General features: G+C 52.1%; 6 protein-coding genes across 6 annotated transcripts; 2 read left to right on the top strand and 4 right to left on the bottom strand.

Annotated features, from left to right (window-relative positions):
• On the top strand, positions 1-16,234 carry NPS2 (NRPS; the record flags this gene model as incomplete). Its single annotated transcript, XM_051444067.1, has 3 exons — positions 1-576; positions 714-16,046; positions 16,100-16,234. 3 exons carry the CDS (start codon positions 1-3, stop codon positions 16,232-16,234), a joined length of 16,044 nt encoding a protein of 5,347 aa, XP_051305562.1.
• Positions 16,235-17,303: 1,069 nt separating this feature from the next.
• Positions 17,304-18,586, bottom strand: J4E86_003513 (uncharacterized protein; the record flags this gene model as incomplete). The annotated part of the gene is made up of 2 exons (XM_051444066.1): positions 17,304-17,669; positions 17,726-18,586. The coding sequence occupies 2 exons, from the start codon at positions 18,584-18,586 to the stop codon at positions 17,304-17,306; spliced, it is 1,227 nt and encodes a 408-aa protein (XP_051305561.1).
• A 1,149-nt stretch (positions 18,587-19,735) lies between these two features.
• J4E86_003512 (uncharacterized protein) lies at positions 19,736-20,413 on the bottom strand (the record flags this gene model as incomplete). The annotated part of the gene is made up of 2 exons (XM_051444065.1): positions 19,736-20,235; positions 20,398-20,413. The coding sequence occupies 2 exons, from the start codon at positions 20,411-20,413 to the stop codon at positions 19,736-19,738; spliced, it is 516 nt and encodes a 171-aa protein (XP_051305560.1).
• An 862-nt stretch (positions 20,414-21,275) lies between these two features.
• On the bottom strand, positions 21,276-22,592 carry J4E86_003511 (uncharacterized protein; the record flags this gene model as incomplete). The annotated part of the gene is made up of 1 exon (XM_051444064.1): positions 21,276-22,592. One exon carries the CDS (start codon positions 22,590-22,592, stop codon positions 21,276-21,278), a length of 1,317 nt encoding a protein of 438 aa, XP_051305559.1.
• Positions 22,593-23,318: 726 nt separating this feature from the next.
• Positions 23,319-24,116, top strand: J4E86_003510 (uncharacterized protein; the record flags this gene model as incomplete). Its single annotated transcript, XM_051444063.1, has 1 exon — positions 23,319-24,116. One exon carries the CDS (start codon positions 23,319-23,321, stop codon positions 24,114-24,116), a length of 798 nt encoding a protein of 265 aa, XP_051305558.1.
• A 147-nt stretch (positions 24,117-24,263) lies between these two features.
• Positions 24,264-26,997, bottom strand: J4E86_003509 (uncharacterized protein; the record flags this gene model as incomplete). The annotated part of the gene is made up of 2 exons (XM_051444062.1): positions 24,264-26,878; positions 26,928-26,997. The coding sequence occupies 2 exons, from the start codon at positions 26,995-26,997 to the stop codon at positions 24,264-24,266; spliced, it is 2,685 nt and encodes an 894-aa protein (XP_051305557.1).
• Between the last annotated feature and the right edge of the window lie 348 nt (positions 26,998-27,345).

Here is a 27,345-nt window from a genome sequence, read left to right as displayed (position 1 = left end):
ATGATTCAAGAAAGCGGCGCGAACCAACGACTGTCGGTACTTAATCAGCGGCCCTCGATCTTGAGCGGGCCAGACCTTCTCCACGAGCTTGTACGTCCACTTGATCACGATGCAACTGCTATCGATTTCCTGGAATATGGATCGAAAAGGCGGAAGTTCTCCTACAAGGACTTACATAGTCTGAGCGATGCCCTGGCTGGCAGTATCACAGAAAGACTGGCAAAGCTCGAAAGTGCCTCGCCTGTCATTCCGGTCTTCCTACCACAGTCCCCAGAACTGTATATCGTTCTTTTGGCCATCTTGAAGGCGGGAAAGGCATTCTGTCCTCTTAATCTCGATACACCTACACAGCGGCTGAAGTTTATCCTCGATGATATTTCTGCCGACCTGCTCATCACATCTTCGATTCTAGATGAGCGGATACGAGCAGCGATCAATATCGATGTAGTCTCGGTTGACAAAGAACTCTGCGACCGCGAGGCCCAGCCTATAATCGATTTGCGGCGACCAAACACCAAGGATCTGGCCTATGTACTGTACACCTCCGGCTCTACCGGGAAGCCAAAAGCTGTCAGCGTAACTCATCATGCAGTTACCCAGAGTCTATTGGCTCACCACCGCCACATTCCCGACTTCGCCCGTTTTCTTCAATTTGCAGCCCCTGTAAGTGCACATGCAGAATAAGCGCTCTTTCTCTACTAATGTAGTGTAAGACGTTTGATGTTTCCATTTTTGAGATATTCTTTCCCTGGTTCCGAGGGCGAACCTTGGTGAGCAGCACACGTGCCCACATGCTCGATGACCTTCCAGGAGCCATCAACAATCTAGAGGTCGATGCAGCTGAACTTACGCCAACAGTCGTGAGCAACCTTCTTCAAGGCAGGTCCAGCGTGCCCGGACTCAAACTGTTACTTACCATCGGTGAGATGCTCACCCAACACGTCATTGATGAGTATGGTGGCGACGAAACGAAGGAAAGTATGCTATGGGCCATGTACGGGCCGACTGAAGCCTCGATCCACTGCACGCTGCAGCCACAGTTCTCGACACATTCGTCAACTAGCATCATAGGTCGTCCCTTGGATACTGTTTCGGCTTTCATAATCGCGCCTATGAATGAAGAACGACCATCGGCCGACATCGAGATACTGAGTTCCGGAGAAGTTGGTGAACTAGCCATTGGAGGACCCCAGGTTGCCGAAGAATATTTAAATCGCCCAGATCTCACTTCTGCATCGTTCATCGAACATCCGGAACATGGTCGCTTATATCGTACCGGCGATCGCGCAAGAATCAACCGCCACGGCGTCTTGGAATGCTTGGGTCGTGTCGTTGCTGGTCAAGTAAAGCTTCGAGGACAACGGGTTGAGCTCGGCGAAATTGAACAAGCTATCATGAGGATACAGAGCTGTCGGACAGCAACCGTAATCATTGTCGAAGAGTCTCTGGTTGCCTTTTGCGCTGCCGACTCGAGCGAAGTCACCCGCGCAGATGTCCTCGCTACCTGCAACCAATGGCTTCCGGCATTTATGATTCCATCACACGTATACTTCATCGATACAATGCCGCAGCTACCGTCGGGAAAGATTGACAAAGACTCTCTTGCAAAAACACATCTTCACAAGACTAACTCTACTGGACTGTCTACGTCTACCACCATATCCCCAGGCGATCATGTGAGCCAATCAGTCCTGGAAACCGTTGGTCGTCACATCTCTCAAGACCTTGGATCAGATACCGACCTTAGCTCTGCTGGTCTGGATTCCCTTCGAGCTATTCGCATAGCGTCTGCGCTACGTCGACAAGGATTCGTCCTAGGAGCGATGGAAGTACTATCTGCGAGAACATTGAGCGATCTCGTTGCGATATGTAGAAGTTCTACGCAAAGCGCTAATCGGCATAATCCGACGCATCACTCTGCGAAGATGACCGGCACCGTAGAGATCCCTCAGCTCAAGCGATGGAAGAATGATATTGCATCCGTGATACCCTGTACTCCATTGCAGGAAGCCATGCTTGCGGAGACGATATCCAGGCCTACTGCCTACTGCAACCGGATCGAAGTTGAGCTATCAGTTACGCGGACGTATGAAGATATCCGAAACGCCATGGACTACTTGGCCAGTAAGAGCGAGATCCTGCGTACCGGCTTCGTTGCGGCATCGCAGCACGCAGGAACGTTCTCGCAGATTATTTGGAGAGCATTACTGCCATCACAGATTCAGGAAGTTGATGTCTTTTCGAAGTCTTACTCAATGAGCTCCGATGAAGACTTTCTTCGTCCCTTCCACGTACAAGTTATGTCGATATCTGGACGACCTCGTCTCTTGTTCCGCATACATCATGCACTGTACGATGGCTGGTCATTCGATCTATTGCTCCACGATCTCGACACACGGTTGCATGGAGAGGAAACAGTATCGCGGCCACAATTTCGTGATGTAGTCCAGTACTTCACCCAACTCAGGCCGGAGGATCAAGAAGTACCCAAGAGCTACTGGAGTAGTCTTCTCAATGGCTACCTTCCGGTGGCCCTCCCTAATTACCATGGAAAGCTCGTTCGCGATCCGGCGACACATCACTTTTCGGGCCGTTCTGCTATCAACAGATCCAGACTACTCCAGCGAGCTCAGGAGATGGCTGTCAACCCCCAGGTTTATTTCCAGGCGGCTACTGCGTACATACTCAGCCTTTATAGCGGCACAAACGATATAGTTCTTGGAAACGTTACCTCAGGGCGGACCATTCCCATCGCTGGTGTTGAGGATGTTATCGGCCCATGCATCGCAACCGTCCCTTTCCGCATAAATCTCAGTAAAACGCTCGACATTCATGATCTATTGCGTACGACCCAAGCATTGAATAGAGAATGTCTGAGCCACAGCACCCTTCCTTTCCGGGAAATAGTGAAGGCGGGAAATATCCCACCTGGGACACGACTCTTCGACGTTCTGTTTGTATGGCAACAGTCAATCATCTCCGACTCAAGCTCGTCGCTCGCTTCAAGAGTCATCGATAGCGCGGACGATCTGGAATTTAGGCTTACGCTGGAATTCGAGCCGCGCGAAGACAACATATTTTTCCACGCTACGTACGACGCCTCAACTATACCGGAGCATCAGATCAAGTATCTCTCTCGTCAGATCGACGAGATAGTGAACCTGCTCTTATCGAATGCCAACCATGGCATCGATGCCATGAAACGATGCTTCACCACGCCTTCCTTGTCAATTGCCAATCCCACGCCTCGACAGCAAACTATAGAGCATGGTCCTGCCCATGCGATAGAACAATGGGCTCTGAAGGATCCGCGAAGGTCAGCTCTCAAATTTGCTCGCGTCAGACGTGGTGTCGTGGAAGTCGAAGAGGTGGCGACCTATGGTCTGCTCAACACACGCGCTAACCAATTTGCCCGTGTCCTCGCCGATCACGGCGTAGGCGACGATCAATTGGTTTGCATAATGATGGAAAAGTCCATTGATCTTTACATCTGTATCCTTGCTGTGCTCAAGCTTGGTTGCGGATATCTACCGATAGTCCCTGACACGCCGATCGACAGAGTCAGAAGCATCCTGGACGACGCGCAAGTAACGGTATGCGTTTCCGACACAACAACTGCAACAAGCGTTCGAAATCATCTTCTCGTCGATATAATTGAGTTCAATACCCCTCAACTTGCGAAACAATTTGATCAGAACCTGGACGTGCCATATAGCGGACAGCATCTCGCCTATGCTGTATTCACTTCCGGCAGCACTGGAGCGCCCAAGGGAGTTCTCGTTACCCAGGATAATCTCATGAGTAACTTGGAATACCTTTCAACTATATACCCCGTTCATGCGGGTTCATGTTTGCTTCAGTCTTGCTCGCAAGCATTTGATGTCAGTGTTTTCGAGATCTTCTTCTCATGGCATGTTGGTATATGCCTATGCACGGCAACGAAAGACGACTTGTTTCACGACTTTGAGGCCGCCATCAACTGTCTGGGCGTCACACATCTAAGTTTGACGCCAACAGTTGCAGCATTGGTAGATCCAGTGAATGTTCCGAAAGTCGAATTCCTGGTGACTGCTGGAGAAGCTTTGACGGAACACGTTCGAAGAATGTGGGCAGGCAAAGGCTTGTACCAAGGCTACGGTCCTTCTGAGACCACAAACATATGCACTGTACGGGCGGCGGTAACTCCGGATGATCTGATCAACAACATCGGTATGCCTTTCGATAATACTTCAGCCCTCGTGCTCGATCCCGAGAGCGAGGCAATTCTCCCCCTCGGTGCCGTGGGTGAGCTTTGTTTCGGAGGTTACCAGGTTTTCCGTGGCTATTTGAACCGACCGGAGCTGAATGCCGCGAAGATCATCAACCACTCTACCTATGGTAGGATATACCGGTCAGGCGATACAGGTATACTACTCCCGGACGGGTCCATACTTTCCAAAGGCCGTATGGATGATCAAGTCAAGATTCGTGGTCAGCGTGTCGAACTCGGTGAGATAACGTCAGTGATGCTCGATCATCAGGCAGTGCAAGACTGCGTTACCCTTCTCCTGCCGCGTTCCGACGATACTCAAACACTGGTAGTGTTCTGGGTACCCAACGGAGCTGCATCTGACTCTTTCCAATGTTTGGCGCCCTTGGAGTTTGAATCGGTGATATCGGATCTGTCTGATCTGCTATCGCGTCGTCTGCCTTCGTACATGGTTCCCTCGCATCTCGTTCCCGTTTCGCGCCTTCCCATGACAATGCAAGCCAAGATCGACAAGGCTCTCCTTCAACGCACATTCTGGGACTTAGCGGAAGAAGAACAGGTCGCCTTGCAATGGACGCAGGATGATGCAAAGGCTGAGGTCTTCTCGCCATGGGAAAAAGCCGTGGCCCAGGTTCTTTCATCCACACTGAACACCTCACCGGAAGGAATACAACGGACGTCGTTATTCTTCAGCCTGGGGCTAGATTCAGTTTCAGCTATACGCTTCTGCAATGGACTTCGAAAACAAAACTTGGGTGACTTCTCTATCTCTACAGTATTAAAGAACGCTTCAATCGCTCGTCTCGCATCCGTCTATCAACTACATTCGCGCCCTTCAACTCGAGAAACGGCCAGGCATAATACCGTCAGCCTAGACAAGTTCTTGAGCCCGGAAGAAGTGTCTCGTGTTCTTGCGCGTTACAATCAAAGCGAATCCCAGGTGGCAAAGATCCTACCATGCACACCACTTCAAGAGGCTATGCTTTCAAGTGGCCAGCCGTCCTCACACTCGGCGTACTGCAACATAATGCTTTTCGACGTCAAAGGAGATGTCTCCCGGTTGCAGGAGTCCTGGAAGAGTATGTTACGGCGACATGAGATCCTTCGCACATGTTTCGTTGCTACTGAAAACCCGTCATTCGCCTTCACGCAAGTTGTGCTACGCAATACCGACTTGAAATGGCATCACTACAGCACCCTGGACGGTCTACCGCCGCGTATAAACAGTGTTATTTCTGAAAACCTAGCAGCCGAAAGCCCTCCAATTCACCTCGCGTTGATACAAGACGGACAATCAACAAAGCTACTTTTTGGCTGCCATCATGCGCTCTACGACGGCATTGCTATCTCTACGCTCATTCAAGAAGTACAAGACACATATCTCGGTATCAAAATCCCGCCACCGGTGTCTTACGATGTGTATCTGCAGTACATGCTCCAGCAAGACTATGCAGAGGGCGATAAATATTGGGCCACTCTATTGAGCGGGTTTGAGCCTGCTCTCTTTCCCAGTCTTACCGGCAAAGATTCAAGAGCCCAAGGAAACCCTGCATCTTCATCGAAATGTCTACAACTACGACTCTCCACCATACGCACAGCATGTCAAGACATGTCGCTGTCATTACTGTCGGTAGTGCACGCGGCTTGGGCCAAGCTTCTGCACTTCTACACGGGCGAAAACGACATTTGCTTCGGAAACGTCGTTAATGGACGCAATATCTCCAGCGACGACCTTGATCGCATCGTTGCTCCTTGCTTCAACACCCTACCCGTCCGCATCATTCTCGATCCTCAGCAAACTAATGACGCTTTGATGCGCCTAGCCCATTCTATCAGCATCGAGTCGCTAGCTCATCAGTTGACACCGCTCCGTCGCATACAAAGCACTGTACTCCGGGAGGGCGGCCGTCTTTTTGACAGTTTGGTGATACTCCAGCAGCCGAAAACAACTTTGGACTCTACTATCTGGACACTTGAACAAGATCTGGGTGACATGGATCTACCCATCGTATGCGAGCTTGTTCAAGATCCGGTCCGGAATACTCTAGAGTTATCGCTACACTACCAGACATCACTGTTGTCTGAAGTGGAAGCTCGGCTGGTCATGGAAACATTTGACACCTGCATCTCATCATTGCTTGCGTTCCCGGGAATGAGTTCTTCCGACATAAGCCCACTGCCAGCTCACCTTCGAGCAGAGTCCAACATGGATTATGAGCAATGCCAAACCGACGCGGTCTTGCTACATTCAGGTTTCGAACGCATAGCGGCAACGCACCCTGACCGTATCGCCTTGGAATATTTGCTCCCAGATGGTAGCAAGACAGTTTGGTCTTTCGCGACTTTAAATGAAAAAGCGAACTCTGTTGCGCACGCACTCATTGGGCAAGGGGTTGGTCCAGATGATATCGTCCCCATCCATATGCTGAAGAGCCCTTGTTTCTATGCAAGCATTCTAGGAGTTATAAAAGCTGGGGCTGCTTTTGCACCGGTATATCCAGGACTGCCCGAAGCACGCAGACGGATTATGTTTCAAGAGTTGAAGCCAAAGCTTGTGCTTTGCTCGGATACCTCGACACTGCCCGATCATCTAATCGAAGCGAGGATTGTCAATGCTGAAGCAATACCATCTGTGCCGCATCATAATCCTGTCATTGATGGCCTCGTGGACACAAATCTAGCCTATTGTTTGTTCACCTCTGGCTCTACAGGCGTACCGAAAGCGGTCAGCATGGAACATCGCGCTCCTGTCCAAACCATCGCAAGCTCAGATTTCCGTATTCCCTGGAACCCTTCTTCACGACTGCTACAATATGCGGCTGTAACTTTCGATATGTGCTACTACGACTGTTTCTTGGCTTGGACCCATGGGTTCACGCTCTGTGCCACTAACCAGAGTGACTTGTTGAACGACCTACCGAAAGTCATCAACTCTTTGCAGGTCAACTTGCTCGACCTGACGCCTTCAGTAGCGGTTTCTCTCAAAAGATCTGATATACCGAGCGTCAAGTGGTTGTACTGCATCGGAGAAGCCATGGCACACGCTATCGTCAAGGAGTGGGGCGATTCATGCGTCAACTCGTACGGGCCTACTGAAGCTGCATTCTGTACGACAATAAGCCCTGTATCAGTAAACGGTCGTGTTTCAATTATCGGCAAACCCTTCCCAAGCACATCTTTCGCCATCTTCTCGGCAAGAGGTAAATCGATCTTGCCTGTGCTGAGCACTGGCGAACTATACATTGGAGGCGCACAACTCGCACGAGGCTACCTCGGCAATCCCGATCTGACAAGCGAACGATTTGTCATTTGGGGTGGGCAACGCTTTTATAAGAGCGGAGACCTGGCGAGGATGCTCAGTGACGGCAGTTTCGAATTCGTAGGACGCACGGACGATCAGGTCAAGATACGCGGGCTTAGGGTAGAGCTCGGAGAGATCAACCATGTCCTCCAGAATGCTCATCCAGATGTCGCGTTTGTCACTACACAGATCTTGAAAAAGCAGGAGACAGACAGGGACCAGCTCGTGGCATTTCTGATTACGCATGGCAAGATCGAAGAGAGCGAGCTCAAAACGATTGCAAGCAGCCAGCTACCGTCGTACATGGTACCCCAGTTCTTTGTCTTCGTCGACGAGATTCCGCGATCAATGGCTGGGAAAATTGACAAGAAAGCGTTGACAAACATATTCCGAGACCACATCGGCACGGAATTGCTAACCAATGGGTTTCAACATGGCTCAGATCATCAATGGACACAAGGTGAAATCGAGGTGAGGGACGTTCTTGCGCGACTGTCCGATGCTTCGCAAAAAGAGATCTCCCCGACAACCTCCATTTACCAGCTCGGTCTTGACAGCATCAGCGCAGTTCAAATCGCAGCAGCACTTCGAAAGCAGGGTTACTCCGTGAGTGCTGCCGATGTCCTGAATCACACCACATGCGCCGATCTTGCCGAGTTCATTGGCCAGGCGAAGGCATCGGATGCGTCTGCACTTCCGCATATTAACTTTAGTGCTTTCGAAGGCAAGCACAAGGTGGGGGTACTAAGCGACCATAGCATCTATGATGGGGATGTCGTAGCCGTTCGTCCTTGCACTCCACTCCAGAAGGGCATGATATCGCAATTCCTCGCGACAGAAGGAGCTGTGTATATGAATCACATCCGTATGCAGCTGGAAGTGGATACAGACCTCGAAAGGCTCAAGAAAGCGTGGGATATGACGAGAGAACGCCATAGTACATTGCGCAGCGGATTCGCTCAGATCAAAGATCCGCTTCACGCCTTCGCAATGATTGAGTATACTCCAACTTCGACAAACCTGCCATGGTCTACCACCTCAAGCACTACATCCGACCCGATCGATGAATGGCTCAAAGGATTACAACGTGCATTCTTGCAAGATTTACATTTGCCTCCTTGGTCATTACGCATCATCCAAGAAGAGGGTCACTTCGCTCTTGATCTGGCCATGTTTCATGCTCTCTTCGATGCCCAAAGTCTTCAGTCCATCTTAAATGATGTTACTGCTGCATATGAGGGCCGCGGTTTATCGTCGCCTACATCTATCGACACAACCATTAGTAGCATTATACAGCTCAGCGCTACAAGCACTGAAGACGGAGAAGCAGTATGGAATGAGATTGGGAAGGCTGCAAGTCCATGTCGCTTTCCCAATCTCACACCTTTAAGATATGATCCAAGCTCCCCATCCGTTTGCACTCGTCAATCCACGAAACCGCTTCATGTTCTTGAGGATGGCTGTCGAAATGCCAACATCACTATGCAAGCTGCAGGTATCGCGAGTTGGCTTTCATTGTTGAGTTCTTACACTGGAGAAAGCTCGGTAACATGCGGCGTCGTCTTATCCGGCCGAACCTTTGACGGAGCTGAGGATGTCGTCTTTCCATGTATCAACACAGTACCCGTGGCATGCACTGTTTCAAAAGACATGGCTGCGACTCTTACTAACATCATGGCGTTGAACAACCAAATCCAGCAATATCAATTTACGCCACTCAACAAGATCCAGAGACTTATGGGCTTTCCCAACGAAGCATTATTCGACACAATTTTCGCTTACCAGAAGCTGCCTAGTCGTACAGAACCTAGCCGTTTGTGGAGAGTTGTTGAAGAGAATGCGGCTATTGAGTACCCGATCTCGATCGAACTGGAACCAATGGAAGGGTACTTGGAGTACCGCCTTACTTTCTTGCCTCATATCGTACCAAAGGAGCAGGCCGCTCTGATCCTCGAGCAGCTAGACCACCTGATGGAAAGCTATACGTCAAGCACCACTGCGATGGAGGCCCACTTCTCTGAACAACTATATTCTATCACACCTGCTAAAGATCCCGAACTGCCATCAGATGTTAGGTTACTCCACGAGCTGGTCGAGAGCACTGCGACGAAGTACCCGAGGCGCGTCGCGTTTGAGTTCGTTTCCGCGAACGATCAAGGCTCACGTACTATTGAGCAATGGACGTATGCTGAGCTAGATGCTGAGGGGAACAGAATTGCTCACCTTGTCACTGCGCATGGTGTGCAGCCTGGTAGTCTGGTTGGTGTGTGTTTCGACAAATGTCCTGAAGCATCTTTCGCCATGCTGGGAATATTGAAGGCTGGCTGCGCTTATGTCGCTATCGACCCTGGTGCGCCTGCTGCACGCCAGGCTTTTATCGTTGAAGACTCGCGCGCTCAAGCTGTTTTATCTCTATCTTCTCAAGCTGATCAGTTTGAGGGCAACGTTAGTGTGCCAGTACTGAAGCTTGATGAGATCGACTGGCGTTCACTACCAGGATCTTCGCTTTTGCGCAACGACCGGATCAGTTCCCAGGATCGTAGCTACTGCTTGTACACTTCTGGTACTACAGGTACACCAAAAGGCTGCGAGCTGACTCATGAGAACGCTGTGCAGGCGCTTCTTGCTTTCCAGCGCTTGTTTACCGGACATTGGGATACAGAGTCGCGATGGCTTCAGTTCGCGTCGTTCCACTTCGATGTTTCAGTTCTTGAGCAGTACTGGAGTTGGTCGGTCGGCATATGCGTCGTTTCAGCACCTCGGGATCTCATCTTTGAAGATCTAGCAAAGACCATCTCTGATCTCAATATCACGCATATCGATCTGACGCCCAGTCTTGCCCAGATTCTCCATCCGGATGACGTACCCAGTCTTTGTAAGGGCGTCTTTATCACCGGTGGCGAAAGCCTGAAACAAGAAATTCTCGACGTGTGGGGTCCAAAAGGCGTAATCTACAACGGTTATGGGCCAACCGAGGCAACGATAGGATGCACCATGTTCCCGCGCGTTCCAGCCAATGGAAGACCCTCCAATATCGGCCCTCAGTTTGACAATGTGGGGTCTTTGGTTCTTCATCCCGGGGATGAAGTACCTGTCCTACGAGGTGGCGTAGGCGAACTCTGTGTTTCAGGAAAACTTGTTGGCAGAGGCTACCTCAATCGCCCAGAGCTAACTGCAGAGCGCTTCCCTCACCTCGAACGTTTAGGTGCGCGTGTGTATCGGACCGGTGATCTCGTTAGGATCCTACATGATGGCACATTCCAATTCCTTGGGCGAGCAGATGATCAGGTCAAATTGCGTGGCCAACGCCTCGAGGTAGCCGAGATTAACTCCGTCATCAAGCAGTCCAGCTCAGCGATCTCTGATGTTGCAACGCTAGTACTGAAGCACCCAAAGCAGCAAAAAGAGCAACTGGTTGCCTTCCTTGTGTGTGGCAAACTCTCCAGGGCACAACCTCAGGTGCAGCTAGGCGACGTCGAGGCGATGGGGATCGCGAAGGAAGCCTGTCATGAGAAACTACCTCCATACATGATTCCCACGCACTTCGTTCCTCTCTCTACGATGCCATTGAACATCAATAACAAGGCGGATGCCAAAAAGCTCAAGGAGCTTTACGACGCACTTTCCTCTGGCGATCTGCAAGCAATATCAGCCACTTCAAACGAGAAAGACGAAGTTTGGTCGGAGCATGAGAAGAAGCTTTGTCAAGTACTCTCTCAAGCTCTGGGTGTTAGCGAACAATCTATCAGTAAGGATGCTAGCTTCTTCGAGATGGGCATGGACTCGATCTCCGTCATCGGTATATCGCACACACTCAAGCAGTCAGGCTTCGCAAGTGCTACTGCATCTGTAGTAATGCGATGCCCGACTATTCGACGTCTCGCCAAAGCCCTGGAAGCTGGTGGCCCCACTGATGAGGCTCATGGATCTATACTCGCAGCACAACAAGCTATTCACGCAGTGCAGCACCGCTACAAACGGTCTGTCGCACAATCACTCTCTATCGAATCCAGCGTCATCGATGTCGTCGCGCCATGTACTCCTTTGCAACAAGGCATGATTGCAAGATCTCTGGAGAGCGAGAACGGACTCTATTTCAACACTTTCCGTTTCAAGCTAGACGACAGCATCGATGAACGCAGACTTGACGCCGCATGGAATAAGGTGCACGCTTCAATTTCCATACTTCGTACGGTCTTTGTCAACACAGAGGAAGGTCACGTGCAGGTAGTTCTCCGTGCTCCTGCCTACACTGGAATGATACACACTCCAGTCAAAGAGCAGCACCTTGCCAAAAGCTTGGAATTGTTAAGACAACGCTGGCTAGGGCTGAATCAACCGGACTTTACCCGCCCTTTCGAGATACATCTCATTACCACACCAACGCAGAAGCTGCTGTCTGTTCATATCTTCCATGGACTCTACGATGGCAACAGCATTGAGCTCATCTTCCGGGCCGTCTGGGACGTCTACAACGATAGGGATCTACAATTGCACGCACCTGCCTTCCATACTGCGCTTGCTCATGGCCCGCTCAGCATCCCTAACGGGGCGAAGGAGTTCTGGCAGAACCATCTGGATAAACAAACCCTTCATTTACCCACCATTTCTGGTGAGGCTGTTCAAGAAGCTGTAGTTATTACACGTACACTGCCTGGGTTGACCGGCTTTGACTCTGTGCGACGCCAACTTAATGTTACAGCACAAGCTATTGCCCAAGCTTGCTGGCTCAGTGTACTTTGCGAGCACGTCAAAGGAGCCGTAACGGCTGGAATGGTCGTCTCTGGACGCAGTATCGATCTTGAAGGTGCGGATCGCATCATAGGGCCAATGTTCAACACCATCCCCTATCAGCATTGCGCTCAGCGTGGCGAATCTTGGTCATCGGCAATCAAACGAGTGCACGATTTCAACGTTGGAGCTCATCCTCATCAGCACACTCCACTGAGAAAAATCATGAAGTGGTGCAAAAGAACTCCGAGCCAGCCTCTCTTCGACAATCTCTTCGCGTACCAAATCGCACAGGGAGGTGACGGATGGGCAAAAAACGATGCTTGGGAGATCCTAGACAATGACACTGTTGCTGACTACCCACTGGCTCTCGAGGTTGAGCAACGGAGGGGTGATGTATTCAAGTTGACATTGGTTAGTCAAGATCATGTCGCACATGAGTGTTTGGCGAATGAGCTTCTTGATCGGTTCGAAGAAGCATTGCGACAGGTCTTAGTAGATCCGTCTACTATTCCTGCGGTGACCTTTGAAGATGGAGCGATGCAAAACAGTATACTATCCGCAAATGGAAAGATCAGCAACGGCGACAAGACGAGCGATTTTGAATGGACGAGCGATGCCATCAAGATCAAAGAGGAGACTGCTCAACTATCGGGTCTTGAATATTCCAGCATCAACGAAAACACCTCCATCTTTGAACTTGGACTCGACAGTATTGACGCCATCAAGTTATCATCCAAGCTCAAGAAGCGCGGAGTGACCATTCCCGTAAGCGGCATCATGCGCGGGCTGACCATTGCGAAAATGGTACAACTCATCTCGCCCACGGAAACGTCAGCTGAAGCGACTCTTCAGCCAAACCTTGACGCCTACAAAAGATCAATGAAGAGGCATCTCGAACAGCATGCGTTTAACAACACCGATGTTGAGGAAGTTTTACCCTTGACACCCTTGCAAGAAGCTATGGTGGCTGAGATGATTGCGTCAGACTACACAAGATACTACAACCATGATGTACTCGAACTGGATCCCAATACAGACGTCAAAAAACTCCAAGAGGCCTGGACAACAGTCGTCGCTGCGTCACCAATCCTACGGACTGGCTTCGTAGAGGTAGATGACCCGGAACTCGACGATTCTTTCGTACAGGTCGTCCACAAACAACATCATGACTTCTGGACGCATATCGAAGTAGAGGGCAGGCCCGACTTTGCCTCAATCTTCCGTAAACTTCGACATGATTCCCTACAGAAGTCGCTTTCGACACCCCGCTTCCACCTTAGCTTCGTGGAGACATCTGGCCAGTGCTACCTTATTCTCTCCATTGCTCATGCTCTATACGATGGATGGTCTCTTGGATTACTGCATTCTGACGTGCAACGAGCTTACGACGATGAGTTCACCCCTCGCCCAAGCTACGAGGCTTCTCTGATCAACATCGTCACAACGTCCGTGTCTGCTTCCACGGGCTTTTGGCAAGATTATCTCTCGGGGGCCATTACAAGCTCTTTCCCCCGACGAACAGACATCTCTAGCGAAACTGGCAGCCATGTTCATCGCCACGAACGAAACAGCGCAGTGGTACTAGATGAGCTCCAGACGTTCGCGAGAAGGCGTAATGTGTCATTACAGACTATCGGCCAAACCGTCTTTGCTCTCGTTACTTCTCTCTACACCAACAGTCTGGATGTCACCTTCGGCTCTGTACTATCCGGAAGAGACGACGAGGAGCGATCTCAACTAATGTTTCCCACTATGAACACGATCGCGATACGGTCAGTCCTGCACGGATCTGGAGGAGACATGTTGCATTACATGCAAGACAACTTCACAAACATCAAGCAGTGGCAACACTACCCACTTCGGAAAGCCCTATCGGCAGCAGGTGTTGATGGAAGACTGTTCGAAAGTCTATTCATCTACCAGAAGGGCTTCGCGTCAGAGGAAGAGGAGGGACAGAGGCTGTACACCAGCATCGAGGGTCATAGTGACGTTGAGTATCCGGTGTGTGTAGAAATGGAGGCAATGGACAAGAGCTTGGTTTGGCGTTGTGCGGTGAAAGAGGAAGTATTCGACGAAGAGGCTTCAAAACAGCTCCTCGATCGAATGGATGACGTGCTTAGACACTTGATGGAACATCCAGAGACATCTGTAATTGAGGTCACTACGAACGGCACATCAGTATGCGGTATGCCGGCTTTCAAGCAGAGACAAAGTCGTGCGACAAGCAGCCATGAGGTAGTTGACGACGAAGACGCTAGGGATCCACCAAGCACCGAAACAGCTCGCAAGATACGCGAGTCTCTGGCCTTTGTGTCGAAGACACCCGAAGATGAGATGACGAGCGGCATGACAATATTTCACATGGGGCTGGACTCTATCAGCGCGATCAAGGTCTCTTCTCTTCTGCGCAAACAGGGCATCATCCTCGGCGTTGGTGAGATGCTCCGAGCTGGTACGATTAAACAGATGGCAAGTCTTGTGGATTCGCGCACCACACAGCAGCTGGAAACCAGTGCCAATCCTCATGAAGTGGTCCGGGAGGCTCTCAAAGATCTCGATAGATCGCACATCCTAGACCGGGCTCATATCGACGATGCAAGTGTCGCAGAAATTCTACCAGTCACCGCCGGACAGCTATACATGCTGTCGATGTGGCTAAATAACAAAGGCAGCAACTTCTACGCCGAGTTCACATACGCTATCTATGGAGGTATTGGTCTCAACGACCTCAACAATTCGTGGCACGCCCTGGTTGCGACAAGTCCGATTCTGCGGTCCTCCTTCGTCACGACTGGCGATCATCAGATACCCTACGTAGCAGTCGTGTTGAAAGATCTGGAGAGCTCTGTCACAGATATCACTGGCTGCACACATGACGAAATCCGCCAGCGCGTCCAGACTACAACGACCATGCAGCCTTGGGCCTACCTCTTCGCCTCACAAACTTCCAGCGGCTGGGCGTTGAAGCTGAAGATCCACCATGCATTGTACGATGGTGTCAGCTTACCTCTTTTGATGCAGAAACTGCAAGCCATTTGCAACGGCGCTGAAGTCGATCCGCCAGACAATACACTTGCCCAGATGGTCGCTAAAGGGTACGGGACATCGGAATTAGAGAAGAAGAAGAGCTTCTGGACTCGGTATCTCGTGGACTTTGCCCAGAAGCTCTTGATGCAGCCTGCTGAGAGCCCCAAAACAAGGACACAGCTCTTCAAGCCAGCCTTGTTCGCAACGCCCAACCTGGAGGCAGCTGCGCGCCAACGTGGTGTTTCAACGCAGTCCATCTTCCTCGCTGCGTACGCAAAGGTTCATGCTGCGAACACATCGGGCACTGCAGATGAAGACGTGATCATTGGTGTCTACTTGGCCAATCGCTCGCTGCCTATCAATGGCATTGCCTCGGCTGCTGTACCAACAGTCAATCTACTACCACTACGTGTCAGTAAGCCGCTCAAACGCCAGATGGTAGAGATGGCTGAGGATATCCAACGCGACCTGCAAGAAATCAGTGAGCCCATGAACGCTTCTGCTAGCCTCTTCGAGATCAGCGAATGGACAGGTGTCAAGGTTGACACTTTCGTAAACTTCCTATCTCTGCCGGATACTCCAGAGGCGGAGGGAGAGGCCCAGAATAAGGACTCAATCACTATCGAACCGACTCAACAATGGGAGCAGTCGGTCAGTAGGGTGACCGAAGTGGAGGAGCACAGCTTGGAACCACCTGCTGAACTGGTGGACGAGCGTGTCAATGGCGCATATTTGGTAAGTATGCCTTTACGCGGTATTGAGACGAGCAGGAACTAACAGATATGTAGCATGCTATCGATATCGAGGCGACCATCCGCAATGGCGCCTTAGATGTGGGCGTCTTCGCACCAACCGCGATGCTGAGCCTTCACGATGGCGAAGAGCTGATAAAAGAGCTGAGGAGACAGCTCGAAACGCTCTGAACCCATTGTATTTCCCTTTTAGTTGTAACAGGTGTTCAACAGCACTAGGCGCCTGGTCGGTCTCTTTCTCCATTTTCGACGGCGTTGCGTTTGTTCCCTGCATGGTTTTGTACCTTGATTCTTTGTCCCGGTGTATATAGACTTTTCGCAATGAACTTCATTCAGCCAACCTACTTGCCTCCCTGTTCACATCAAGCCCATGTACTTCGTATGCATGTGATCCGTGTCCCTGTAGGCTAGCTCTAGCTGTAGTATCGTGTGGTAGCCACTTCGCGTGTGACGGCTGCGCAGGTTTGTTTTTGAAGCGGCGAGAAGGAGTAAGAAGCTGCGGAAGCTATAAGTCAGAGGTCTAGCGGTGTGTGACGTGGGAACTGGAGGAGACGAGGCGGAGGAGGAAGCGGGTAGTTGGCGCTGCCCAGGGCGGGAGGGGTCAAGATGGCAGCGTGCGGTTTTTGAGGATCGGGTCTGGAGTCGCACGTTAGTTGCAACGGCTTCGAATTTGTCGACGCGATTTCCATGCACCTATAGTATATCTGGGTGACGTCGCATAGGATCTATGAGTAAAGGGAGGACGCTCACAGGGTTGTAGGACAGTAAACACCAGGGCTAGTACGTAGAGCAGACTCATGTCTGACACCATAACGGGGCCGCTCAGGTGTTCCGAGACCCCTTTGGCAATAGATGTTCTGTAGAAAGGTACGTGGGTCGGCGTCGATCCCAGAAGGTCGTCGCGCAATGTTCGTGTAACGGACGCGTGCGCGCAGAGGCTCGGAATGAGGGTCATTCCGAGACATTCCGCGAGGGCCAAAGCTTCACAGCACAGCAACTAGCCAACAACTCGAATTATGCAGAATGTTATTAGACTATATTCATAAGTTGGATGTCATGGTATCTCTAGTGCTCAATAACGCCTCGCTATCATGATCGTCAGATGTCGTCGACGAAGACTACCCAGTAAATGCACAACCCATCCTTCCTTCTCGATTTCATCTCGTCCGCACCATGAGGCAGGTGTGCAGCCTCATCCTCACAAGCTGATATAGCCCAGAAGATCGTTAGTCTAAGCTGCTTAGACCATCTGCTCACCATGCCTATCAGCACCAACGGGCTTCCTCTGCACGCGGCTCGAGGCGCTGCCGTGGTGGCCGTGAGCAGGCCCGTCAGGATGCGGCATCATGGTACCCCTAGGACCATCTGCGGCATCGAAGGGTGCGCCGCCCCAGCTGGTTCCCTCAATTGTACCCCATCCAGCCTTGCGAGTGAAGACGGTGTCGTGGAAGCCATCGAAAGAGCTTGGACCGGCGCCGTAGACAAAAGGAGCATGGCGCATGAGAGGGATGTGGTTGAAACGGAAGTCCCAGACGGAGGCATAGGCCATGCGGTAGGCGCTGAAAGCCATCAGAGTGCCGATGACCGCTCCGGCGAGGATATCGTACTAAAGGTTTGTTAGTAGTTGTTCTAAAGTATAAGGTGAGAATCGTGAAGACGTACCCAGTTGTGGTACTCGTCGATAGTAAGAGCACCTCCGATCAAGCAAGCTCCAAGAATGGGTGCGTAGAGAGCGACGAGCTTCCACATAGCCGGGTGATGGTTGGAAAAGACCTTCAACTTGGCGTTGAGGTACAGGTACAGGTAGACGAAACCAGCGAACGCAGCCGTGGTGTGGCCGGAAGGCATAGACTCAAGACTGTCGTTGATCTCTTTCCTGTCACCTGTGCAGATGCTACGGTCGAACATGATCTGACGGTACCCATTTGCGACGTTGCCATAGGCGCTACCGGCTTCGACACCGTTGTCGTTGGCGCCGACAGTGTCAAGGATGTTGGCAGGGATGACAGGCTTGCAGACGGCAAGGAAGTGAGGACGAAGACCTCCAATGAGCCACTTGATGAAGACCTGGAAAACAGCCGCGGTGATCAAAGCGTAGAGAAGTCCGATGGTAGCATTGTTCAGGTCCCAGAAGCTGCGAGCGCGGATCTGCACGATCAGGAACACAGCAAAGGGGATGAAGAACGCCATGAGCGCGGCAGCCCAAATGGGAACAATTTCGTTCCGCATAGGGTAAGCGAATTGCGGGTAGACAATCTCTCCATCTTGGAAGATGATGGGGAAGCTGCGGCTTGGGGCTGGATCAGCGAAGTATACACCGAGACCGACAGCGCCCATGAGGGCCATGGTAAGGATGTCGAGCCAGGTAGCCTTGATCCATGATCCGAAGCCAGGCCTGCTGTTGTAGGAGGACGAGCCGCCCTTGGAAGCACGTCTAGGCCTGGCGCGCTTCTCGTGAGCACCGGTTGCCGTTGTGGTGTCTGCGGCGACGGGCGTCGTGTTGCGCTTGTTGAAGAACCCCATTTTGTTGGAAGTGGGTTCGATGTTGATCCGTTGAAGTGCTGGATTCGAGGTATCTATACCGCGTGCTGATGACGTATTGTTGTCTTTGTTGTGATTGTCTGTTCCGGAAGGGGTCACGCAACAAACGACGTAGCGTGCCAGCAAAGCCAACAGCACCTGCACTTAGCGGTCCAACTGAGCGGTCAAGGTGAGAAAAGAAGAGGGATAGGCCTTGTGGAAACTCGATAGAAAGGCTTGTAATGCGAGTCTTATATCCCAAAGCCAATTTCCACACTACAAAGCGTCACACGGCCACGCACTCTGTCAAACGACATCATTTTCGCATCTCTGCCACTGCATTGGTAAACTACCAGCCACAAACCGGTTGCTAACCCTGCCGTTACTCTCGATCTGGACGGCTGGCGGCATGGTGATGTGGAGGGCATGGCGATCTTAACGCGATTAAGCGGGCTGACACAAGGAATCTTGGAACCTGCCAAAAGCTTGGTGCATGTAGCCAAAGCTTGGTTTCGCTAGCGGTGGCTTTTGTGTGGCTGATCTGGTGGCGGTGATGTCAGGAAAGTGGCTTTCGCGGCATTTTGGTGCCGGATCTGCTTTCGATTCTTCACGATGTGTGGCGCTGCCGATGGTGTTGCGTAGCCTGCATGTTCTGGTTTCCCATGTGCGTCGATGCGCGATGACCGTTGGTGACGTCAGATGCATGCATTTCGGAGGGATACACTCATCTCGATGGGGTGAGCATTCTGCTCACGACACATCGCATCCCATCAGCATATCAGTTAAATCATGCACCATACGGCAAAGTTACTTTTGCTGGGTGCAACTTGCAAGAACTATTGTTCTTGAACGAGTATCTCTCGGGTTAGCGCGCCGGATCGTTGGCTTCACTCAAATACGCGTTGTCACGGTCAACGAGAAATCAGGTACAGACTGCATGTTCTCTTCGGATTCTATCAAAGCGGGTACTATAAAGAAACTTGTTGCGCAAAACTCCTCATGATAACAGACAAAATCAGGGCTGGTTGACCCGCCCTGCACCCGATTGCTTCAACGCCCTGTTCTCCCCCTGGGTATCATCCGCCTCAAACCATCGCGCACCTCCTTCCCCTCTCTATGTGCATTCAACTCCCAGCACGATTAAAACATGATCTAAGAGTGGATGTGAACCTCGGTGCTTCCGCTACGGTGCCAAGTCGCAAGAAGCACGCCACAGCGACCGCACTTGTGCTGGACATCCTTGAGCGAGTTCATCACATAAGGAATGCATCCCAAGCAGCAGAGGCAGCAAAGACCGAGAGCCCAGGCGTGCGTTGAGTTTCCCGTCTCGAAAGCGACGTTGGTCATGGCACGCTGTCTGCATGCAGGGCAATCTGTAGGCGCAGGTCCACGGTTCAGGTTCGCGATTGGTGTGGCGTTCTGGTAGACGGCTCCGCTTTGTTGTTGGGGAGGCATGCCAGGCTGGGCGCCAGCGTGGTCAGGTTGCACGTATGCGCCTTGTGGATGCTGAGGCGCCGGCGAGCCAGTGGGGTGGTCTTGGGGCTGTTGTGTATACATGGCTGGTTGCTGCTGGTATTGTGCGTTGGGATCTTGGTGGTAGATGGGTGGTTGACCGGTCGCGTCTGGCGACTGAGGGTATTGCTGCATGGGCACTTTAAGACTGTCAGCAAGATAGTCATGGTATTTGGGATAGGGAAATTGAAGGCCAGGCGGCGTAGTCATTCAAAGGACTATGCGCTTCATAACGGCATAGTTCTTGAGTCGCATTGAATCGCGTAGAATTCATACACAACAGTCGGAGGGCAATTACTAACCATTTTGCTTCTCCATTGTGAAGGTTTATATCGTCGAAGCCTGTGGAATACTGTTTTGCGTTTCGGTAGTATGAATGCAGCAAAAAGAGTTGGGCGTTATACAGCGGCGTTTACCACAACATGTGAGATTGGACGTGGCTTTTATTGAAGCCTTTAGGCGTTCCACCATCGCTTGGGTCCACGGCCAAGGGGGGCTCAAACCGGGTATCGCAAGCACAGCCTTCATTTCGCGTGATGATCACTCGCCGTTCACTCCGCGTAAGGCTCTTAGCTGCTTGACGAGGCCAATGAGCGATCCGAAGCTCGTACACGTAGCATGACTGTATGCAGGACTTGGAGGCGCTTCAGCCTCAGCTGCCCGCATTGGTGATGGGGCGAAGGGCGTTGGCGATGAAGGGTGCGAGTAGCGTGCCAGGGAATAGCGAGCCAAGGCTGTAATTTCCCGAAGCGGTTTGACGCAGTCCTGAACTTGGGGGCCAAAATCTATACTATTCTCATGTTATGCAAAGCCTTGCGCTGAACGCCTGGCTGACACGCCGCACCATAACGGGCATCGGCATGTGTTGTTGCCACGTCGTCTTGGCTACATCACATTACATCTCGAACTAGACATTGCGCAGAAGTATGATGGCATTTGACATTAGGTGTAAGGCTGTGCAGATAACCGCGATCAGCACGTGGTTACAGGATATCTACTAGCGACTAGGGGCTGCCCGTTCCTGCAGATACCTATTTTTGCACCGCTGTGCCGCCGCAAGGTTTGTTGATTCGACCAACCGAGACGTGACGAGACCAGGTGTGCGGAGACGGAACCGGTGAGCTGAGCGGGTGGGCAGACTGGTTCAATTTCACCGGTTATGCACGGCCTTTTCATGGCTTCAGTATCTCGTATCCATATCGTCTAGATCGACGTCGTCTTCTGACTCTGAATCAACGTCGCCGTTCGTTGGCTTTGCATGACCGACATCGCTCCGGTTCAGCAGTCTTTGCTGTTCTGGGGTCAGGTCGACGACGGTAGGAGCGTAGTCGCCAAGCTCCTCATCAGCGTCTGCACCATTGACTTCCATCTCTACTCTTTCACCATCCTCTAATTCCAGCATACCGCGCTTTAGATAAGAGCCCTCTGGTTCCCATCCGAACTCTTTCTGCATATATTCTTGCAGATCCTCTAGCTCATCTACCAAGTCAGCTTTCCACTTTCCGTCGAAATCGTCGAGAGCTTTGCGGAATTGGCCGAAGAGCGGCTTCAAGAAGCCTCCGCCAACATCATTCATGTCGAACAAGTCGCCTTCTATATTAGCGCAATGGCCAAGCTGTATCCGCAGGCATCGCAAGAAATCGAGGAACAGGCGCGATCGCTGTTTGACGGCTTGTCGACATGTGAGTAAAAGGCGCAGGAGCCGCTTCCACTGTTCGAGACAGGAGTTGTTGTTGAGGGTCAAGACCATAAGGAAAGTAAACTGCAGCTCGCCCAAGATTTCGTCCTCTCGTCCACGTAGATCACTCGCCTGGCAGTGGTTGTCGATGAGATCTCCCAGAAACCAGGATCGGTCTTGCGCGGCTTCTGTGCGTTCCCTCCCGGTCGCACCTTCTCTCCAAGTCTTTTTCAGGTCGATGGGCAGGAACCGTAGCTCCTTCTCCGGATGTAGCATGCTGTTACTATTCTCTAGGCCGGGTATTTCGTCCAGGTCTTGTGGGGCGGATGATGCGGATGTCAAGTTCCAGTGATCCGGATTCAGGCCACATATCCTCGATAGCATCGTGGGTGTGACTTGCGATGTAAGCTTGCTCCAGTCGGTAGATTCCTCAGACCAGCCTTCTTCAGCACCAGAGTCCCCTTCCTGGACGCTTTGTCGATAAGGTGTCAGGCCATCTTTCCATATGCTTCCCAGGTTCGCCTTGTGTCTCAGGACTTCGGTCTGCGAGGTTTCGGCTACGAGGTCTTCGGTGCTCTCGTCCCATTTCTTAACGAAGACTTGCGGCGAGCCTACGCCGGGGGTGACGTAGAACCAGGCGCCGTGCCTCACAGACAAAGTGCTGTCGCTTGCGGTGAAAACGAAATGCAGGCCTGGTGGAATGTTTTTGACTCCTCGAAAACGTGGTGATGAAGTGAAGGACAGGAGGTCGATGCCGGCAAGTGCCTTGGGGGGCAGATTCAGCAGCAGTACGCAGTTGTTGATTATTGACGGGTCCATCCTAGGGCGGAAGATTTCCTCGAACCAGGAATGTCGGAGAATTTTGAGAATAGGTTGTTCGCAAAGCTCTACTCGAGCAGGTGAGAAATGGGGTATCATTAATTCCAGGAAAGGCAAGACGCGAAAATATTAAAACACGTGAGCGCGGCAGCCTAGCTCTGATGCAGGGTCCAGGCAATGAACGCAACCAAGGGAAGAACGCAGGCGCTGAAAGTGGTCAGGAAGGAGTAGAGGTCGAACGGACGCGTCGCCCCAGCGCTTAAGATTGTTTCGCCGCATGAGTAGCTATCGGGGGAGCTTGTCGACATCTGATGCCATGTACCGGTAAAGAGTGACCGATATCTCCCCGAAACACACGCCATGCGTCATCGAGTTAGTACGAGGCTCGGCTCGGGATGGCGATCTCATCCCGACTCTCCACTTGTGCTCGAGGGAACCATCTGATTGATGGGTGTCCCTTGACAAGAAGCCGTCGTGGCAGCCATCTTGTTGTCTAGACGCCATCTGCCTGGGCAAGGTGCAACCTCGACGATATCTCATCGCCCTACCCCGCCCGGCCCGACCACTGCCAGCAGTGAAACCCTCACCCACTCCCCGAGACCAGCGCGCACGCAAGGGAGCAGTTGCAGGTGACATAAGCCCACGCTCTTCATGTTACCTGCAGAAGCATCCGTCCGAGCCATCCGACAGACGACGCACTGAAGACGCACGCGCACAACCGCCGCCATGGACCGTCGCCGCACCCCCGGCCTCTCGTCGCTCTCCTCGCGCGGCCTGCAGAACCACCACTACACGTCGCACGGCGCCACGCTGCGAACCCGCAATGCCGACTCCCTCTCGACCCAGCTGTCCGTCTTCCAGTCGCTCCTCCACAACTTCGCCGTCACCCACTCCAAGGACATTCGCGCCAACCCTGCTTTCCGCGCCGAGTTCGCGCGCATGTGCTCAGCGCTGAACATCGACTTCCTCGCTTCCTCGTACCACCGGGACAATAAAGATGGCAAGCCAAGTGGCGCCGGCGGGGAGAGCATCTGGGCACAACTGCTGGGCGGGAGTGTGAATGACTTCTACTTCAACCTGGGCGTCTTGATTGTGGAAGAGTGCCGGGCCACGAGATCAGAGAACGGCGGGCTCATCAGCGTCTCGGATCTCAAAGCCCGCATATCCAAATCCCAGCGCATAGGCGGGAGCATGGAAGTCAGCGATGACGACATCAAGCGCGCCGTGGACTCGCTCGCTCCGCTCGGATCCTGCTTCTCCATCATGAAGATTGGGCACAGAAGCTTGATAAGAAGCGTACCCAAGGAGTTGAATACCGACCAGAGCACGGTACTCGAAGCCATACAGGTTCTTGGCTACGTCACAGTATCCATGTTGCAGCTGAATCTCAACTGGGAGAGGCCTCGAGCCCATGCTGTGGTTGAGGACCTCATGGCAGACAGTCTGGTCTGGGTCGACACACAAGCCGGGGAGAACGAATACTGGAGTCCGGCCTTCCTCACTGCCGCCGGCATGAGCTCGTAGCACTTTCATAGGCTTGACATGAGGAACGAGCGCACGAGATACGGCATTATGATACCCGGTGTTTCACACCACAACGTAGCAGACAGTTAGATTGTATCTTTAGGCAAACTCATCATTACATATACAGACTATCATACATCTATTGCATCACCACAAAAGTTCAGTGTTGCAAATCCTCGCCTCCTCGCTGTCTTTCCACGCGCCCCTGGTATGGCTCAATTCAGGCAGTACTCTGCGATGCCACCTCACACTCCATCTGCGAGCGGTGTCTTCGTCTTCAAAATCCAGCACCCATCGATTGTATACGCGGTTCATGACTAGCTGATTCGTTTGGCTGGGGCTGTCTTCGTTTGCACCAGATAGCATGCTCTGAATCGCCGGGTCATCGTACGTCGTCTCCAAATCTGGATTCGCTGGCTTTTCAAAGGTGCCATATGCGCGAGGCCGATTCGACGAGACGGCCTTGGACGACGTCTTCAGATTAATCACGTCGCGAAGACGGTGAATCGATGTCTGCGACTCGTTGCGCAGGGGAAGAGTCATGCCATGCTTGTAGGCATCGCGAGAGAAGATTTTGAAAAGGTCCGACGTGCTGGGCTCGTAGCCTTCGATATGCATGAGCACCCTCCATACAGGGTTTCCCTTCTCGTCGACCGAGGGCGCGATGGGTTGGTAGCCGCCTCTCTCCACCAACGTACGCAGTACGGGGTTATAGGGCTGCATGAGAACATTGAGACTCATGGGGTGATGTGCGGGTAGAAGATTGTAGGATGAGATGGCAGCTGTGATATCTTCACCCTCTTCGAGGAACCCTCTAGGGGGTGGAATAGCGGAAAAGATACTCGCGGGCTGGTGGAGAGCGCTCAGCTTGTGCAATCTCGAAGCATTCTTCTGATACGCGAGGGCTGCCTCTGCGTTCTTGAAAAGTAAGTAGTAGAAGGGCAGTCGCTCTAGACTCAGCGGGTCACGACCAGGCACAATCTTATAAAGATCGCCATCTCGATGCCAACCCTCAATGTGCTTGCTCTTTGGTATGATGCGACGGAAGTCGGCTTCAGTCAGCTCAATGCTACAGTTCGTGAGTTGAAGAACGGTAATTTGTTCCCCCTGCTTGCGCAACGAGTTGACCACTTGCTCTTTGAGTGACGGAGTAGGGTCGTAAACTTCCCGACGAACGATAGGCGTTGAGTCCGGGAGGTTGAGCTTGGGATACCTATTGCTTTGCTCGGGCTGACGAGGTTGCAGAGTAGTGCTTGCCTCCGGGAAGAGTTCTTCAAGAAGCGATTGCTCCCTCATTTCGGCGGTACCCCGTGTTGGTTTTGGTGATAGATTGGCAGTAGTGGATGGGCTAACCTCTGGCTTCTGCTGCAAAAGCGGCGATGTCCTCATAGATTGCTCGGTCGTTGTACTCTTTCCGTCACCGTCTTCAGTAGTGGCGCTCAAGCCGTCTGACGACTTCATTAGGCGTGACTGTGTATGAATCCTTCGCGTCAACCTCTCGCTGTCAATCTTCTTCTCTGAGCTTTTTAGATCAGAGCCTCTTGGGAATTTCTTCACGTTTTCGGCATGTTCGCGGGCTTGCCGGCGATACTCTTCCACCGACGGGAGTACTGGTTTCGGCGCTCTTGGCGTGGTTGGTGAAATACGAGCAAGGTCTTTTTTCAGCTCTTTCACACTACTGCCAATCTTGGATGACGTTGCTCTTATGTCGCTGACGTGTAGCTTCAAGAGTAGATCCGGTCGCCCATTCACGCGAGCAGAGTGTCTTTGTTCCGCGTGGAGCAATTCCCAATTCCTGTATGACGCTCTTAGAGCCTGCTTAAGCTCAAAGTCACCCTCGATTGCTGCGTCTTCATCCAATACGCGTATGCAGTCACGAGCATGTCGGATAACTGGGGCCACTGCTAGAGAGCGTGCTGTTTCTAGCTCTGTAGCCACACTGCCTAATGTGTAGACCGACTTACGGAGGGCTTTCTGGCTATACTCAAGTGTGCGAGACAGGGTCTTCGGATAGGAAGTATCAGAATGACGGAAAGAAACCGGATCGCCGCTCATTGAAGCATTTCCTAGTAACGACTGTATCGGGGTGGAAGGGTATGCATCGTTCCGGGGTATAACAGGTGCCGCAGTCGGTATGTCCTGTTCCCTGGGGGGCGAAGACGGCAGCTGTCCCAGCGCAATCTTTGTTTCTAATGCGGCCTGGAGGGCTTTGACTTGCTCGAACAGGCCCTGGAGCTGCTGACGTATGACTATAGTATCGTCATCTCGAAGAGTTGTAGCGACCTCCTTCTGGTTACTTGTGGTCGGATTCTGCCTACGCTGATCTTTGCGTATAGGGTCTTGGTGTTTCCGTTCACGTTCTCTTGTTTCGGGAGACACAGGTAAGGCCAGAACCTTCCTTACAACAGCTGGCTGGCCCAAGCGTCTCTCCACAGTATGTTCGGCCTTCCTCGCGGACTCAAAATCTTGATCTGGACTGTCCGCCTTCCCTGTGTGCTTGTCCTGTGGGCGTGTTCCCGAATGTGAATGCAATATCCTTCGCTGGCGCTGCGCCAGCGATTCAGTAGTCTTCCTGATCACCACAGCACCAGTGTCATATGTCTGTGCTTCGGATATGCCCTTTCCCTCTTCATTCAATTCGGACGTAGGACGGTTCTGGGCTTGCGATTGCGGCGGCGATGGCGGTTGCGATTTGGTAGACGGTGTAGTCCGGGTCCAGGGTACAAGTCTGATCAAGCCCCCGTTCAACCAGCTTTCCTTCTCTGTTGTGTGGCTGTCGGCAGTGGTGGTTTGCGGGGATTCATCGCCGACGGTCGAGGATGGTGCGGGCGTCGTCCTGTGGGCGCAGCGAATCTGGTACGCGGTCCCCGAAGGATGACATGGCCGAAGATGTCGAGGAAGGCGCGGCGGTGGCATAAATTGCACGGCTTCGTAACATGGCAAGCTACCCTCTCTCGAGCGCGATACTCAGAAAAGCTTCGGAATGGGCCCGCGCTAGCACACCCATCCGGTCTAGCTCCCCGGTCGCTTAGTCACCCAGCATCCTTCACCACATTGGGCTGCATTGAAGGGCCCTGACAATGCTGCGCTAAGAGGCAATGGTACCTAGGTACAGGTGGAGATGAATTCGCATGCTAATTAGAGACTTCCAAAGTTGAAGCCTCCAGTACACACGTGACGTGAGTCACACCAACGGCGCACCCAAAGCACTTCCGAGATTTTCACCACC

The sequence above is a fragment of the Alternaria arbusti genome, assembly GCF_024043155.1.
Source record: "Alternaria arbusti strain BMP 1465 chromosome Unknown scaffold_3, whole genome shotgun sequence".
Taxonomy (NCBI): domain Eukaryota; kingdom Fungi; phylum Ascomycota; class Dothideomycetes; order Pleosporales; family Pleosporaceae; genus Alternaria; species Alternaria arbusti.
This window is presented reverse-complemented; position numbering and strand designations above follow the sequence as displayed.